An 18,846-nucleotide genomic window follows, 5' to 3' on the forward strand; every position below is an offset into this window, starting at 1 on the left:
TCTCCTTAAAGATGGCTCTGAAATTGTTTCAGCTGAAGGTAACACCCATTGTGGCATACGGCCTGGAAATTGTCTGGCCACATCTAAAGAAGAAATACGTAGCGCTATTGGAAAAAGTTAAAGCAACTTTCTTGAACAAGGTTTTGTGTGTTTTAAAGTACACTCTTTCACGACTGGCTTATGAGCTGACAAGGGAACTATTCTACATTGAGGAACTTTGTCTCCAAATGCCTCATACAGTCCACTCCAGGATACGAACAACTATTGCAAGAACTACAATTAAAAAAAGAACAACATATGGAGAGAATTATGCCACTGATGGAATAGTTTATAAAGACTGGATGCGCAATGGGCATGACTTAGACATACAGTCACTAGGTTCGCCGTCCATGGTTTTCATTATAAACTGTGTGAAAATGGTTCAACGAACCAGGACCGGATTGTGTATGTGATTGCTGTGGAAATCTTTGTGAATGACATCGCGCAATGTACTGCAAACTTCCGGAATGAATTCTGGAAGAAATTCTGCTCCGATGACAGATTGTGTAATTTAATATTGTGTTATTTCTGTGCTCTATTGGAATTATAATATTGTGTATAATTCATTATTCATAATGGCTATTGGCTGCAATAAATGTTTCATTCATTCATTCAAAATGAGTGATGAACATTTTTTTTGCAAAGTAGTTCCTAAGGTTAATTCCCCATAACTGGAAATAGGCTACTTGTCATGCCTTTGAAGTGGCAGAATTCTATTGAAAATATGGTACATTAATGGACAATATTGTCTAAGATTTTATGATATAATTATCTTCAGACTGTATTGAAAGTGATAAAGATTACCTAAATGGAACTTAGTGCTCTTCACCAGAAGAAGACGAAATGGACATAATTAGAATACTAAAAAAAATATTGTATATTCAGTGTTTTGCCTTTAACTTCTTGCTGAACTGTGATATATGTTGCAGAACCCTGTATTTTTTAACTAGTAGCAGTTCATTGAAATATTGTTTTCATCATCATCAACAGTCTCCAGTTGCCAAGATGTGGTCTAAAACTGCCCTCCAGTTCTGTCTATTGAGATAGGTCTATTTTTGCTGGATCTGCTCCTACTCCAGTTCTCATTCTCTCACATTCTTGTATCTTAAGCTAACCAAGCAGGAAATAGTTCGAACATCTGGTCTAACTTGAGCAAGTCATCCGTTCCATGGCCTACCTCTGGGTCTCTTGTTTTCAGTCACAGTTCCTAGTCATTCTCTTGCTGTTCTATGTGATTCCAATTGTTTGACATGCCCAAGCTACCTTAACCTGACCTCTGACAGGGTTTCATTCAATGACTGTGTAACATAGGCCCCTGTTGTCTCACCACTTCATTCCGAATCTTGTCCTGTCTTGTTTTTTGGATTGTTAATTTTAAATACTTCATCTCCATAGCATAACATCTCTGCTGGTTAGAGTGCAGGTTTGAAGACTTTATAACGGCGTACGGCCTTTGGAGAGGCCTGGTGCAGGTCTTTCGAGTTGACGCCATATAGGCGACCTGCACATCTGTGAGGATTGGGCCCTATCTATGATGATTAATTCTAATGCTGAAGACGGCACACATACACTCAGCCTCTGAGCCATCGGAATTAACCAATGAAGGTTAAAATCCCCGACCCAGCTGGGAATCGAACTCGGACCCCTTGGACCAAAGGCCAGCACATTAACCATTTAGCCATGGAGCCAGACTCAAGACTACCCCTAGTTACAGTATAGGTAATATTAGTCAATGCCAGAAATGTTGAGGAAAATAAACAAAAGTGTTCCAACAGCACCTTGTGGGACATCAGTGAGTACATGTCTTCTTAAGTGATTTTAATATTGTAGTGTTGAAGTCTGGCAAAGCATGGACTCATGTTGCCATCTGGCCATGAGTACAGGATGTGCAGTCTGTGCAGATGCTGCTGTGCAAACAGGAAACACATAATTTGTTCACTCAGTACCGGTATTTAATTGTACATAAACCTTTCTTGATTCATATTCATTGATATTAACAGCAGAGGCAAGAGCACATTTTACTTGATAGAAATATGAGTATATGTTATGAAAATAGTGAAAAAACAATATTTGTTACATATATATTTCAGCAATAAATTATATAAACTGTGATATCCATGTAATCATACACATTTTAGGGAAAGAACAAAACATAGAAAACTTTGAGCAGAAACAGGGGGCAGTGGCTCCTGATATACTGTACATTTCACTAAGGTAACACTTATGATGTTCACGGTAATTAATAAATAAACCTAAATATATGTGACATATTATTTACATGAAATTTTACAATCAATGAAAGATAATGATACACAGTTCTAAAATAAGAAATGAAGAAAAAATAGAACATAAAATAATCTATAATCTATCACAAGACACATTTTATATATATCGGGTGAATCAGCTTTGCCTACATTTTCTTGAACATATACAACCAGCTAGAAGGTAAATGTATCTTGGTTGTATTTAACACAACATTTTACAGCATTTTATTTACATATAGCCTGAGGTAAGTGTCCCTGTCCAATGCAAAATCAATATAAGAGGCAGTAAGTAAGGCCTATCCTAAAAACTCTGTACACTTTTAAGAGTGAAGTACAGTTCTCTAATAATTTTTTAATGAAATGTTACTGTACTGTACTAACTATAACCACCCCTATAGCTACCGCTAAAGAATCTCATATTTGACTGGTGGCCATTTTTTTTTAGAGAAAATGGTAGAGCAGTATCACAAAAGATGTGAAAGGTCACGACCAATTACAGATATGCCTATTCATCACCATATTGGACAGTTTCATCACATCGACATTGACAGAAAAGTATCTTTTCAGATTGTGGTATAAACTATGGCACTTAAATTATATGATGTGGTAGCTTATGTCATATAATTACTATTGTGAGAGCATTCAATAAAGGCTTAAAACTGAGCCATAAATCTCAAACACAAGTAATTTTTGAAGTGAGAACTTCACTCTCCTTGTGTATACAGAGTTACAAAGAGCAAACCAGCATGCTTCAGATACTGTAGCTGTGTGGAATTATGTAGCATAGATAACTGGCATCTCAGAGGAGTGAGGGTTCAAATTCTTCTTCACTCATGATTTTTTAACTTTGTACTCAGGTAGGCATTCTTTAGGAGTTAATTACTTTCTTTGAATGATATTACTTCCTGTGTACCAAGCTCGATAGTTGCAGTCGCTTAAGTGCGGCCAGTATTCGGAAGATCGTGGGTTCGAACCCCACTGTCGGCAGCCCTGAAGATGGTTTTCCGTGGTTTCCCATTTTCACACCAGGCAAATGCTGGGGCTGTACCTTAATTAAGGCCACGGCCGCTTCCTTCCCACTCCTAGCCCCTTCCTCCCTCATCGTCGCCATAAGACCTATCCGTGTCGGTGCGACGTGAAGCAAATAACAAAAAAAAAAAAAACTTCCTGTGTAATCATATAAGGCATCAAAGAACATTGGTTAATGTTAGCTAAGTGCATACCAGTACTTGAATAACAAGAATACTTGGTAAAGTTTCTTAGGAGTATATCTCTCTTTCACAATGCCGCCATGCTAAAAAAAAAAGGCACTAACTGCAGAAATAACAAAAATATTGTTAGAACCATCTCGATCTTCTGCATCATAATACAACCTTAAAAAGGCAGTAATATGAGCTGTTGTTCAAACTGCAAGGAAAAACCAGTTACTGCCTTTGCATTTTTTTGACATTTACAATGGCAGAAAGTAGTAAGTAGAAATTGCACTTTAAAAATGCAGTATCTGCAAAAGTACTGCACTTTTTTGTACTTTCATTCTGCACTCATCATGACGGAAGGCTGTAAATACTCACTAAAATGTAAGAAAGCAGTGTCTACACATTGCTACCTGGTTCATTTTATTGTTTGTAATCATTCCAGTAAGGAGCTGTGCCAGAAATAAATTTTTGTGCTCATTTTATAGTTAATGTATTAATTTTAATATCATCCATAAAGAAGAAAGGTTTATTTTTAAAAAACTATTTGTTTAATGTTGCACTAACACATGAAAGGTTTTCAGCGCCAGAGGGATTGGTACAACCCCAGCATTTGTCTGGTGTGAAAATGGGAAACCACCCAAAAACATAGGCTGCCGACAGGGGGAATCGAACCCACTATATCTCGAATGCAAGTTCACTGCTGCGTGACGCTAACCATACAGCCAACTTGCTCAGTAAAGTAGAAAATAATGAGAAATTGATTGAACTACTACTCAGTTTTCAAGTTTTGGTAGTTACTGCCTTTTTTACCTTAGCACAGCAAAACAGTTGATGTGGATTATGGAGTTTCTTTAAAGCAGCAACAGTGTATCATTAAAATATGCAATTTCAGTCTATCTTGTATCAAGAATCACACAATTTCATAGTTACACAATAAGCAGTCACTATTATGATTACTTCATGTTTTCAGATGTTGAAGACGTACTTGCATTCTAAGATTTTTTTCTTTTTTTTTATCAGGAATTCTATTGAAAGTGTTGAGAAGATATATGGGAAGCTGGATAGTTATGATCACTTGACTCTTAAAATCTAGAAAATTAAATATTGTCTCTGTAACTCAATCTGTTACTGGACTGGAAACTTGCATAGTTCTCTCACTCTTTGAGCTACACTGTAAAGTGATTAATGTAAAGTTGTGGATATCTGATTGACATATGGATATGGTGTTACTTCTGGCATCATATTATATGATATTGAATTTTTGTACTGGTTTGGGCCTTCATTGAACTGAGGAGAAGTGAATTTGTATTCATGGTCATGATAGATGTAATGAGGATGATTATATTGAGTATGTGCTTGGTGTTCCTTGTCCACTAATCCCAATGGTTTTCTATACTGGGCATTAACTTTTGATGATGGGTTCTTTGACCTATATTCATGGTGCATGTAAGGAAGATGATGGTATTGCTTGCGAGTGTGGTGTGCCTTCTCCAGTAGTACAGTTTCAAATGTTTCTGGATTCTTGTACTGAAATTGCTGAAATTCACTGTAATGTGGGCTGATCCACTCATGTTCATGGTGTGATGTCTTCTTGGCAAACTTGTCCCACAATGTGATTCCAAATGCCACAAGACTGAGAAGGAAGGCTTTACTGGCCAGCATTACCATGGCCCCCACTCCAGTCACTGTTGCAATGGCCATCGGGATGAGTGTCGCAAGACGAGAAGCAATGGCAAGGATCAGTGGAAACAACATCTTGAGACGATGACCAATTCGGGACTGCACTGCAGTAGCACCTGAAAAGGAAATATTGTTATAAATAATTCAGGTTAATATGTTGGATCAGTGGTGTATGCAAGCAGGGGGTTATACCATTTAACCACCCCATCCTTCCCCTCACCAAACAATGGAACTTCTCGTTTTAATTGGAACATATTATTATATTATTAAGTGGATGAATTGTATCTTATTAATTTCTCACGTACAGAGTAACACCTGCAAAAATCCATTTTCAGATTTTCAGGACAGCCGACAGAGTGGTTCGAACCCACGCATCTCCCAATGCAAAGCGTGCCTCCATAGCCATAGCACGTTACAACGCACACCCACTCCCCTTGGTATTAACAACCAGCAGTTATTTAAGAATAAAATTTTGCTGTTGAGAAGGCATAGTCTTCTGAACAAGAATATTTTATGTATGGTATGATAGATGTACATAACTGTATTCTGTGTTGTTACTATGCTGTCACTGATAGTGTTATGTATTTTGACGAGTCACCTATTTACAGCATTGAGCCACATTCTGTAAATGTTCTGTATTTTGACAATAAACCACTACTCTATTCTACATTTGTAACCTGCATATTACCGGCAATTGTTATACAGTAGTAGCATAGTATATGACAGTAAGAATAGCCTGGACTATTACAAATATTGTAAATATATGTCAAACTGTAATTAGTTGTTTAAATAATCAATATCTGAAAATGTGGTTTGCTTATTATTTCCTCTCTGTATTTATGATGCAATTAGATTTGAGGATGCAGGCAATTACTTGACAGATTCACAGAAGTTGCTTCGGCTATACACTTAACACATTACATTGCCCCGCACCCTCACTTTCTGCCCAAAGAAAACGTGACGAAGCAGCTTTCAACTTTCTTTAAGGGTCATCCGCCAGACTATGCAGTATAATGTAGGTCGTTGGTGTAACGTTAGATATTGCATTGCTATGTTTAAAGAGAGCCAGTATTGAAATTGTAACCTGCTGTGTTTTGTGCAGAAAAGTTGTTCTTCTTTTTATGTCATTTATTTTAGAAGATTTTCAATATGGTGAGAAAGTTTTTAAATCATGCAGACAATTTTTGGTATGTGTCTGGTGAAGTAACCTTCAAGTCCCAGAGAGGAAATTCCACGCCACTTGTGAAAGAGTGTTATGAACTTTATAAAAATCACCAACTTTACATTCAGAATAAAGACTGGGCCCCAAATATTTGCTGCGTATCACGTGTTGTATCACTGGATGGAAAAATTGTACACTTTATATGCCATTTGCTGTTCCTATGATTTGGAGGGAATAAAAGACCATTGGACTATTTGCAGTTTCTGTCTAACTAACATAAGAGGAATCACATCTAAAACAAACTATAATTAACTATTCTAATTTGTCACCTGCAATGAGGCCTGCATCTTGTATTAAAGTGTCCAGATTTCATGACCTTGACAGATAACTCAGACCCAACTGATTTTTTTTTTTTGGTGGCTATTTCTAGCCGAGTGCAGCCCATGTAAGGCAGACCCTCCGATGAGGGTGGGCGGCATCTGCCATCTGTAGGTAACTGCGTGTTATTGTGGTGAAGGATAGTGTTATGTGTGGTGTGTGAGTTGCAGGGATGTTGGGGACAGCACAAACACCCAGCCCCTGGGCCATTACAATTAACCAATGGAGGTTAAAATCCCTGTCCCTGCCGGGAATCGAACCCGGGACCCTCTGAACAAAATGCCAGTACGCTGACCATTCAGCCAACAAGTCGGACAGACCCAACTGATAAGAAACAAACAGATGGAGGAAGTGGTGATGGTCGTGGTTATTGTTTTAAGATGAAGTAAAACTGTGCAACCATCCTCTATTAACACTAATCAAAGGAAGAAACTAGAAGAGAACCGACATTTCAAAAAATGAGGGTACCGGCAAAAGAAAGACTATGGGCATGAAGAGCGTGAAACTGAGACTCCCTAGGCCTTGAATGCTCTAAACCGTCGAGGTCTGAAAAGAACAAGAGTTAACCAAGGGAGGGCGGATAGGTTAGATGAAAGCGAGGAGTATGGCACAAGTAAGTGAAGCAAATGCAAGGACTCAGCTAAGGGCCCTGTGGTGGCTAACCCACTCTCCCAAGTTATGAGCCCCTGGGGACCGACGAAGGAAGTGATCCTGCATTTGAAGCAAGCTTTTCATCATAACCTCACTTTTTAACTCGAGTAGATCTTAATGATATTTGGGATTTTAAATTGTCTAAAAGAACTGGCTGAAGTTTTAATTTCCAGGCTCAAACATTGGTATCTACTCGAAAAAGATTCAAGAATATGCATGTATTGCAGTCTCGATAGTGGTTTCAAAAACTCTTCTCCAAAGAGGAACGTTTAGTTTATTGTAATGTTTGTTCAATAATGGATATCGACACCAGCCAAATGAGTGGTGATCGTTCATAGACTCATCAAAAGTGAGTTTGAAGGATATACTTCTGCATAATGACAATGAATTTCAATCAATACCTCTTATGTATGCCACTGATATGAAAGAGAGTAATGAACATACTGTTAGAAACAGTCCAGTACACAATAAACTAACTGGAATATCTGTAGAGATTTGAAGGTCATATCTTTATTACTGGGTTTGCAACTTGGATACACAAGTTTTGCTGTTTCTTATGCAAATGGGACAGCAAGGATAAGAAGTCTCACTACATTAAGAAGCAATGGCCTAAACTTGAATATCTTATTCCAGGCTACAAAGATGTGTCATTGGTGAATCCTGAAAAAGTGTATTTACCTTACCTGCATATAAACCTGGGACTTAAAATTTGTTAAAGCAATTGAAAAGATTCTGCTGAATTTATGTATTTGGATTCTAAATTTTCCAATGTTAGTGATCGATGCAAAACTGAGGGAAGGCATTTTTATAGGGCCACGGATAAGATTAGTGAACAATTATTTAATAAAAAGAGAAATTGTTCAATGTACCAAAAAAAGCAGCCTGGAAATCATTGAAAATATCTGTTCTGATTTTCTTGGAAATCATAAAGCAGAAAACTATCATAAAATAAAATAATCTTCTGAATTCATACCAAGTTATGGCATTCTTTAAACCTTCACTTCTTCGACTCACACCTAGACTTCTTCCCAGAAAATCTTGGGGTCTCTCAGTGATTAATATGGTGAGCATTTTCATCAGCAGATTTTTACAATGGAAAAGAGGTACCAAGGCAAATAGAGTCCCAGCATGCTGGCCGATTACTGCTGGATCCTGTAAATCATCTTGTGCAACTAATTCTACAAAACTTTTAAACATGTGCCTCAAAAAACCCTGCCTGATGGAAAAAAAAAAATAAAAAAAATTGAAAGCATATGAGTTCAGCATCAAAAATACTTAGATTCAGTTAATTTGCTTCTTGTGAAAGAAAAAAGTTTTATTTTGTAGACCAGTGTTATTGTAATTGAGGAATTGGATGCAATAACAGCGTAAGTAGATTTACGTTATTTTGAGAAACAGAAGCTTGAAGTTTATAAATGTTCTGAGTTAAAAGTAATATTAGGAATCAACCTGAATTTAATTTAAAGACATTTAAAAGAGTCAGGAAATGTATTCCGCAAAGAATTTTACTAATCTGTTAGCTAATAAGAAAGACAGAGTTTTTTAAAATTTCTTTTTATACGCTGTTATTGCATATTATATTTTGCCATGATCAGGGAGTTAGGAAAGCATGATCGCCCACTATGGAGGAACAAAAGTGGCAGTTTATCCCACCTCAGTTCTCCAAAATGTCTAACTTTACTAAAATTAAGAAATAAAACAAAAATTTGTCAACTAAGAAAGGTAAAAAAAATTAAGTTTGTTCTTTATTTAATATTCACCTTTTTCATTCTTTGTTGCATAAAGGGCCGAGAGAGGTTTGTTACAGTGCTCTTCCCAACTATGGTATTAGGCTACGATAATTGCCCCCCCCCCCCCCCTCCTTCCCCAACAAATATTTGAAATGTTATAAAATTAGAAACATTCCTTTCTGAACAACTTTTATTCCTATTTTCATTTACAAAGTGATTCTCTAAACCTAAAAGAAAAGAAACAAAAAAACAGATCACAAAGTATGTATTTGGGATTTAGACATTGTGTATCTTACTTGTTTGAAATACTCAAATACTGCATCATTGACCAAAATCAGGAAGATTCATCTTCACATGCTGCATTAGCAGACTCCAGGGAATCATTACACACAGACATGACTTTCACATACCACTCAATATTTTCAGGTTTTAAGTATTTCATTAATGGAAGAACATCGACCTTTTTGTCTGCACCAGCCACAAAACCTTCTCTTCCACTCGCTGACATCTTCTCCAACCAAAGAACTGGCAGCAACTGAACGTGCCACTCGTGAAGCATGTCTCATGCAATAACAGCGTAGCACATGGTGCCGGTTTTAGTGAGCTCCTGACCTCTAGCGACACCCTAGTGAACTAAGACCTGGACTGGATTGTAGTGAAGGGACCGGAAAATTTGAAAACGGTATTCATGCAATAACAGCATAAGTCTTACGCTGTTATTGCATCTAGCTCCTCAATTATTACTAAATTTTAAATATTTAGGTGAATGGATTACTGAAAATTGTAATGAAAATAAATCTATTGAATCACGACTCCAGAAACTGGAGATTGCATTTCAGTTAACAAACATATACAACAAAAAAAATGTCTCTCCTTGAACTGCAAAATCAGACGCTATACTACACTAATCATACCCGAAGCTCTCTACACATCAGAAACTCTCAATCTCCAACACAAAACATTAAAAGGGCAATTAGAAGTGAAAGAAAGTAAAATAATGAGAAAATTCTAGGACTGAGGATCAAAGATGGGAGTACGTTTTCCAAAACTAAATTCGGAAATATATAAAAGAATATCCAAAATTACAGACGATGTGCATGTGAAGAATACAATTCATGGGGCACTTAGAAAGAATGGACTCAAACAGACTGACTCACAAAATTTACATATTCTTAAAAAATAAAACCACTAAATTAAATTGGTACAAAAAGAGAAAGACCTGAAGGAATTAGGATCACCAAATCTACTGGACCGAGATGAAATCAGAAAAATCACACTCTCATGGGGTTTTGAGGATGAAGAGAAAAAGACTAACCGACATGTATGATCACTGCAACAAAAAAACACCCATTCACTATGTATGAAGGAATACTGGGCTAAAAGAAACAGCCACCAAATATTGATTCTACATTGTCGTAAGTGACCTATTCACAACGAAGAATAATATTGAAGTAATATTTATTTTTAGCCTGTTAATTACTCTAGATTTTAAGTGACGTCAGAATATTGTCTCTCAGGAGTTTTATAATGACTGTGTTGGTAACCAGCAACATGGAGTTATTGCATTTAAACATACTGATGCTAAAATTTAATTTAGAAACTGGGAGTTCATATATGAGCACCCTGTGTGGGTGGGGGATGGAGATGAAGAATACACCCACAGTATCCTCTGCCTGTCATAAGAGGCGATTAAAATGGCCGACCAAGGGGTGATGGACTTAGAACCATGAGACTTCGTGTGATTAGTACCATTACGTGAAGAACACTATGGGTTAACATTACTTGCAATTAGTACCACCATGTGAGGAACACCATGGATCTACGTTACCTAGGAGCAGTACCATCGTTTGAGGAACACCACATGTCTGGACGTTATCTGTGATTGGTACCGTCGTGTGCATCCCTCCATGGCAGGGGAGAGGGCGCGTGGCTGCCCAGACTAGTGTATAACGCAAGAAGGTGCCGAGTGCTGCGCTCAAATGGGTTAGTTCCGCTGTGTTCAGAATGGGTCTGCGTTACCTATGAGTAGTCCCACTATATGAGGAAGGAACACCATGGGTCGACATTGCCTGTAATTAGTACCACTTTGTGAGGAATGCCACAGGTTTGAGTATTGGCTGTGATTAGGAGGAGCACCACAGATCAAGCTGGTGACCGTGATTAGTCCCACTATGTGAGGAACAGAGGAACACCATGCGTCTGCGTTGCTTGTGAGTAGTACCACTATAAGAGCAACACCATGGCTCTGCTTTACGAGTGATTAGTACTAATATGAGGGGCTAGTGGCCTGGATTTCGGATTCCTTTGAACAACAAGCATCATCTCAGAAAATATAGCATTGTGAATTGGATCCACTTATTGTTTTGGATTCATGGTCATTTCTTCATCATCATCATTCGTTTTAGATTCTAGACAGTGGATATATTTTAAGTTTTAATATTATCGTTTCATTTCATTGCACCTCGTACAATAAGGGGCCGATGGCCTAGCTGTTAGGCCCCTTTAAACAACAAACATCATAATCATTCTTATATGAGCTGGTAAATCTACCAACACGAGATTGATGTATTTGAGCACCTTCAAATACCATCGGACTGAGCTGCAATTGAACCCGCCAACTTGGGCTCTGAAAGCCACCTGAGCTGCTCAAACCAGAACTTTTCTTTGATTTATGAGTTCTACAAGCATATAGCAAATCAGTTTCTGCAGAATTGCCCCCTCTTAGTATTATAGGTTTCACCGATGACACAGTTATTGTTGGCAAAAATAAGGAAGCGGCTCTGGAGTTGACGCACATCGCTATCACGTTGTTCCAGGAAATCGGTCTACAGATAAATGCCAACAAACGTGTGGGCATATGTATTGAAAAGGGGAAACTCGTGGACGGAGTGCTCGATATTCACGACAATTTTAAGGTCAGTACTGTTAAAGAAAGAGAAGAAATTCGATATCTTGGTGTCACTTTTAAACACTCACCTTTGATGCAAACACTTCTTTAAAAACCTTGCACAAGAAGTTAGATGCTCTTACAGCCTCACCTTTGTTAAAGGCAGATCAAAAGTTCACTGTTTTGAACAAAGCAGTCAGTCCCACTCTCGTGTATGCTTTTCAGACCGCTGAAATTAGACAAGTACCGCTTAGCTTCCTGAAAACCGCCGACAAAATGGTAAAGAGCTCCCTAAAGGAAATTTTGCAATTACCCACGGATACACCCGATAGTTCTCTGTATTCTGATTTAAGATTCAAAGGCCTCGGACTTTTCAAAGCAACCTGGGAAGTACACCTGCAACAAATAAGCGCATGCAACGCTCTTCGCCGAGCCAGCAATAGCTACATTTTAAAGATGCGTGATCTGACATCCGAAACGACGCCCTCAACATCACAGATATTAACCGATTCTCCAATAAAGGCAGTGACCTTCCAAATCCAAGAAAAATCCGCCAAGAACTAAGAAGTCGTGAAATGGCAACTTTGTGCTCTTTGCCTCAGAAGGGGATCGGTGTAGAGTTGTATAAAGAGTACACACCGGCCAATAAGTGGATTAAGCATCACCAGGGACTTTCTTGTAGCGAATGGCGAGAGGCAATCAAGATGACATCGAATGTTTCTGCAGTACGAACTATCCCGGGCAGAACTCAGGACGGAAACCTCTGTCGCAGATGCGTCAGAGAGAAAGAAACACTGGCTCACGTCCTGGGTTCTTGCCCCTACGACGAAGTACTGAGAAACTCACGTCACCACAAGATAAGATCACTGATTGCAGAAGAACTCCGTAGCAAAAACTTCCGTGTATATGAAGAAGTCCACGGTTTGTCTACGATAGGGAGCACAAGACGAATTGACATAATTGCCTTTAAAGATAACGACACGAAAGGCTTCATTATCGATCCCACTATCCGATTCGAGCACCATGTCGGCTAGTCTACTGAAGTTCATCTTGAAAAGCAGAACATCTACGCGCCCACCATTCCGTTCTACAAAAATAAATACCAGCTGAATGAAGTAGAGATTATCGGCCTAATGATTGGTGCTCGTGGCACAATACCTGCCTTGTTCATAGAATTCTGGAAAAAGTTCACCTGCCCATCAACAGCATTGAAAGAATAGTTACCACCACCATACGTGGATCTGTACAAATCCTGAAATCTCGCCTGTTCGGACCTCCACAATCTAAGAAATCCTTATTATCACTATATTTCTATGTGATAAAAACTTTCTCTATCCTGATATGCTTTACTTTGTCCATTGTGGCAACCCGTAATTGCGGGAAGTCATTGATTCGTTCAATAAATATATAATCATGCTGAAATTCTGAAGATTCTGAGATCTCCAAAGCTAAGCGACATGAAGGGGATCAGCTTTTGGATACTAAATCATGGAGCCTTGTTGAGAGGAAGTATGGAAAGGAATTGGGCATCCTACAATCTCCAGCACTAAGTTCGTTATTTTGAAAGATGAATTCTGAGAGTTCTTAGAGGGAGGTCTGGATGGGAAGAAGGAAGAAGGAAGTAGGGGGTATGGTTGCCATGGAAATGCGAATGTGTCCACTGCGGTTGCAATGGAGATAAGCCTGCTGGCTGGGTTGAGTTGCTTGGAGTAGCCAAACCTCTCACTTCTGAGCAGCCTGAACAAACAAATAAGTGAGCCGGAATCGAGGGGAAGGAGAACGGAATGCAGAAGTGTGACAACACCGTGCAATGCTCCTCCCTCCAGCCCTATCTGTCAGAATGCTGCTTTAAATATTACGGGTGATCATTGGACCTCTAGCTTAACTGTGGGCAGTAAGTATGTCATCAAGTTCAGCTAATACCGTATTTGATATACATAAGCATATGCTATATTTAAATAATAATAATAAACGCAAATCTCATCGTCTGTTATGCGTTAAATTATAAAATAAAAATAAATGTTTAATAATAATAATTACAAACAAACGATAAAACCCCATGGCACTACAGCCCTTGAAGGGCCTTGGCCTACCAAGCGACCGCTGCTCAGCCCGAAGGCCTGCAGATTACGAGGTGTCGTGTGGTCAGCACGACGAATCTCCTCGGCCGTTATTTCTAGACCGGGGCCGCTATCTCACTGTCATATAGCTCCTCAATTATAATCACGTAGACTGAGTGGACCTCGAACCAGCCCTCAGATCCAGGTAAAAATCCCTGACCTGGCCGGGAATCGAACCCGGGGCCTCCGGGTAAGAGGCAGGCACGTTACCCCTACACCACAGGGCCGGCATAATAATAACTACAGCAATAATAAAAAGCAAATCATATTCTATTGGGTGTATGAAATCGAAATGCACATCCATTATTCCCACAATGTCGACTTCCACTTACTGTCGTCTTACAACATGCACGGCGAGAGGACTGGCCTTCAAGCACAGGGCACAGAAAGCTTGTGGCAAAATGAAAGCGGAAGCCACCAGTGACAGTTTCTTTTTTCTTAAAAAACTGGCCTATCTGAAGCGGTAGAGACGTACTCTGTTCACCTGGATCGAGCGAGTTGTCTCTGCGGTTCGAGTCATGTAGCTGTGAGCTATCATTCGAGAGATGGTGGGTTCGAACCCCACCTTAAAGATGCTTTTCCGTGGGTTCCCATTTTCATACCAGGAAAATGCTGGGGCTGTACTTTTGTTATTAAGGTTATGGCCGCCACCTTCCCAATCCTAGCCCTTTCCCAACCTTGTATCGCCGAAAACCTCTAATGTGTTAAGTGTTGACGGTAAACCACCAGCAAAAGAATGAAATAACCGGGCGAGTTGGCCGTGCGGTTAGGGGCGCGCAGCTGTGAGCTTGCATTCGGGAGATAGTGGGTTCGAATCCCATTGTCGGCAGTCCTGAAGATGTTTTTCCGTTGTTTCCCATTTTCGTACCATGCAAATGCTGGGGCTGTACCTTAATTAAGGCGACGACCGCTTCCTTCCAACTCCTAGCCCTTTCCTATCCCATCGTCACCATAAGACCTATCTGTGTCGGTGCGACGTAAAGCCAGTAGAATAAAAAAGAAGGAATGAAATAAAATAAAGATCATCCGGAAATACGCGTGGTCAATTCTCCGTCAGAAAATTGAGAAATGAGACTTCTACTTCTGCGGACACGTGGCCTTGGAATTCACTCAGCATACACCAAAAATGCCAGTTGGGGGTAATGATGTCTGGTCATAGAGCTGAAGTCTCTGTCCTATTTAGCAGTAGTGCTGAGATTTCAAATACTAGAAGCCTTTTCCTTCCAACCCTCCAGAGGTCTGCACTGAGATATTAAGTCACGTCAATCGAGTAAATAATGTGGTTCGTCAAAACTTGGTGACCGCCTGCTGAGTGGCTCAGACGGTTGAGGTGGTATTTGTAGGTGCTCAAATACGTCAGCTTCGTGTTGGTAGATTTACTGGCACGTAAAAGGACTCCCGCGGGACAAAATTCCCTCACCGCGGCGTCTCTGAAAACCTTCAAAAGTAGTTAGTGGGACATTAACACAATAACATTATCTACTTGGTGACCCTTTGTTTTGCGTGAATTAAGAGAAATCGTTAGATCGGCCAATCAATAAATCAATAATAATTTAGAATTGTCGCCCAGATGGCAGATTCGCTATCAATTGTTTTTCTTAAACGTTCTCAAATAACTTGGACATGTATCCAATGCCTATTTGCATGGATAATGTATTCCAATCCCTTACTCCTCGTATAAATCAATATTTGCCCCAATTTGTCCGCTTCATTTCCAACTTTATCTTCATATTATGATCCTTCCTTCTTTTAAAAGCTTCGCTCAAGCTTATTCGTCTACTAATGTTACTCTACGCCATCTCTCCACTTAAAGCTCCAAACATACCTCATAGTTGAGTATCTCGTCTCCTTACTCCCAAGTCTACAACATTTTTCGTAACACTACTCTTTTGTCGGAAATCACCCAGAACAAATCGGCCATTGAGCATGTGCACAGTAGAAATAGTTGTCATGTCAAAATGTATAGATTAAACTCATACCTTCCTGTAGAGGTCCTTGCCGCTCACATGTGCTACCTGTACAGTTGGATGTACGTTTCATATTGACTACACATGGAGATAGGAACACCACTAACAAAATCCACGCCAGAACACTCGCCATGCCTCACTCAATCACTCACTCACTCACTGACCAGTTCATTCATTTCGCATATTCGTTCTTTAAGAGTTTCACCGGCACGTAAGATAGGACCGTGCTGTTCACCTGTCCAAGGCAGAGTGCAGTCTGCGAGGCGACATACTCTTCGCTGGACTGCTCGCTGCAAACTGTGTGCTTGCCGACCGGAAAGATCCCATCATGGGCTCCTAACAAGATCACCAGTGAAACTGAAGTGCTAATCTTTCTTCCTGACTGCGGTGCGATATGTTAGGAGATACCGGTAGTCGTATTTCGCAAGTTAGGTGTTAGGCCTAATAATAGACAGCAGTTTAAACTGGGTAGAAAATGTAGAGCGTACAGTGAAAAATGTTATTACCAGCTGCTGGACTACGGTACTTAATATTGTAAGGCGAGGAACCTTCTAGTTCTCTTCGTACTCATAGTATTGCCAGATCTGGGAGATTTTAAAACATATTCTTAGAAATGCAATACTATTTCTTCTTCCTTACCTTTCGTCAATTTATTGGGGTCGGCAAATAATGTGGACTTTGAACCAGTTTTACGGCCGTATCCCCTTTCTGATGTCAACTCTAATGGGAGGGATGTATTCACCTTTGCGTCTTTCTGTGATGGTTGGTAATGTGTTGTATGTAAATGAAGAGAAGTGTATTAAGACGACCGCACCCGCCCCCCCCCCCCCCCATCGAGCCGAAGGAATCAACCACATACGGTTAAAGTCCCCGGGCTGGTCGGGAATCGAACCCGGTGCCCTATGAACCGATGATGATTTTGAATGCTTTTGATACAGTTTCGATTCATGTAAAACCACCAGCCAAAGCTACCATACTGTATATGGCGAGTGTCTCCTCCATGACAAAACGCAGAAGGTAACTGGACGACCATAAGGAGGATAGTAAGCCAAGAAGTGGTCCGATATAATACTACCGTTTGTTAATTACAGTTTATCAAAGCTGGAGGGGAGCGTGCATCTTGTTGCGTTGCCCGTAGCTTACTGGCGCAAGTCACTTCGAGCAACTACTGCGACGATGTTTCGCGCCCGGCTCAGCGTAGACCCTGTTACATGAGACGCACTCATCAACAGTCTGTCCGCAGATTGCACAGCAAAAAGGTCTCGTACATGCCCAATGTTACTCCACGCCATCTCTCCACTGACAGCTCCAAACATACCACATAGTCGAGCATCTCGTCTCCTTACTCCCAAAGGTATTAATGGTCTGCACAGAGATATAGTCACGTCAATCGAGTAAATCCTGTTGTTCGTCAAAACGTCGTGACCGCCGGACTGAGTGGCTCAGACGGTTGAGGCGTTAGACAGGTGAGTCTCTTGGAAACTATGTGGAAAAGTGACGTTACAGTGTATGTCGTTATATTCGTGTTGCTGTTGTATAGGTGGTGTAATAAATGGCCATAACTGGGAAGTGCAACTTGTTTTCTGATCTGCCCTCGTACAAGACTTCAGGTTAATATCCGCGCGAGAAATGCCATCGCAAATGTGCCATGCTGGTCCATTAATAACCGGTGTAATCGCCTGACTGTTGAATGCAGGCATGCACTGTGTCGTACAGATGCCGGATGTCAGCTTGTAGGATGGAGTTCCATGCCTGTTGCACTTGATCGGTCAATATAGGGACGTTAATGCCGGTTGCGGATGACGCTGGAGTTGTCCAATGATGTTCCATACATGCTCGATAGGGGCAGATCGGGGGTCGAGCAGGCTAAAGCAACATGTCGACACACTGTATAGCACGTTGGGTTACAGTAGCGGCATGGGGAAGTGCATTTTCTTGTTGGAAAACACCCCCGGGAATACTATTAATGAATGACAGCACAACAGTTCGAATCACCAGACGGACGTACAAATCTGCAGTCAGGGTGCCTGGGATAACCACGAGCGTACTCCTGCTGTCATGGGAAATTGCTCCCCAGACCAGAACTCCAGTGTGTCGACAGCGCAGGTGCTCACCTGGCCTCCTCCTAACCAACACACGACTATCACTGGCACCAAGGCAGAACCAGCTTTCATCGGAAAAGAAAGCGGACCTCCACTCCATCCTCCAATGAGCTCTCGCTTGACACCACTGAAGTCGCAGACAGCTGTGGTTTGGAGAGCGTCTGGCTCGGAGCTGTCCTTCAAGTAACCGATTTCGAACACTTCGTTGCGTCACTGTGGTGCCAACTGCCTACGAATTGCTGCAGCAGATGCAGTCCGCTGTGCCACAGCCATACGTCGAATACGGCGGTCGTCCACGGTGGTGCCACGAGGACGTCCGGAGCCCGGTCTTCTTGCGTGCGTACCTTATCATGACCACTGCTGCCAGCACGCATGCACAGTGGAGACATTCCTGCCAAGTCGTTCTGCAATAGCGCAGAAGTAAAATTCATCTTCACATAGCCCTAATATACGGCCTCGTTTTACCGCAGTGAGCTGTTGGTACTGGTCTCTTCGTCGTAAAGGCATTCTTGACCCACTTACAGTCACTCGATCCAATCTCACAGATTCTTCTTCTTCTTCTGGTCTAACTAACGCTCTCGCACAGTTCAGCCCGTATTTAAAGCAAACCTGATGTGCAACGTATGGGGCCGCTACTAGCGCCACGCTAATGCGATTTTCGGGAAATTTG

The 18,846-nt window shown here is 40.6% G+C and overlaps 1 protein-coding gene across 1 annotated transcript; it reads right to left on the reverse strand.

Moving 5' to 3' along the window:
• Nucleotides 1-3,254: 3,254 nt before the first annotated feature.
• On the reverse strand, nt 3,255-16,339 carry LOC136866358 (uncharacterized). Its single transcript, XM_067143229.2, has 2 exons — nt 16,087-16,339; nt 3,255-5,295 (listed from the first exon to the last, which is right to left on the reverse strand). The coding sequence occupies exons 1-2, from the start codon at nt 16,205-16,207 to the stop codon at nt 4,682-4,684; spliced, it is 735 nt and encodes a 244-aa protein (XP_066999330.1). The 5' UTR covers nt 16,208-16,339; the 3' UTR covers nt 3,255-4,681.
• Between the last annotated feature and the right edge of the window lie 2,507 nt (nt 16,340-18,846).

The sequence above is a fragment of the Anabrus simplex genome, chromosome 3 (assembly GCF_040414725.1).
Source record: "Anabrus simplex isolate iqAnaSimp1 chromosome 3, ASM4041472v1, whole genome shotgun sequence".
In the NCBI taxonomy this organism is placed as follows: Eukaryota; Metazoa; Arthropoda; class Insecta; order Orthoptera; family Tettigoniidae; genus Anabrus; species Anabrus simplex.

What these genes read in the sequence shown, in the direction of transcription:
- LOC136866358 (XM_067143229.2), bottom strand. Translation starts at nt 16,207, where the DNA reads ATGGCGAGTGTTCTGGCGTGGATTTTGTTAGTGGTGTTCCTATCTCCA. An exon ending in GCAAGGACCTCTACAGGAAG is followed by an intron (nt 5,296 to 16,086) that starts GTATGAGTTTAA and finishes TTTCCTTTTCAG; the next exon opens with GTGCTACTGCAGTGCAGTCC.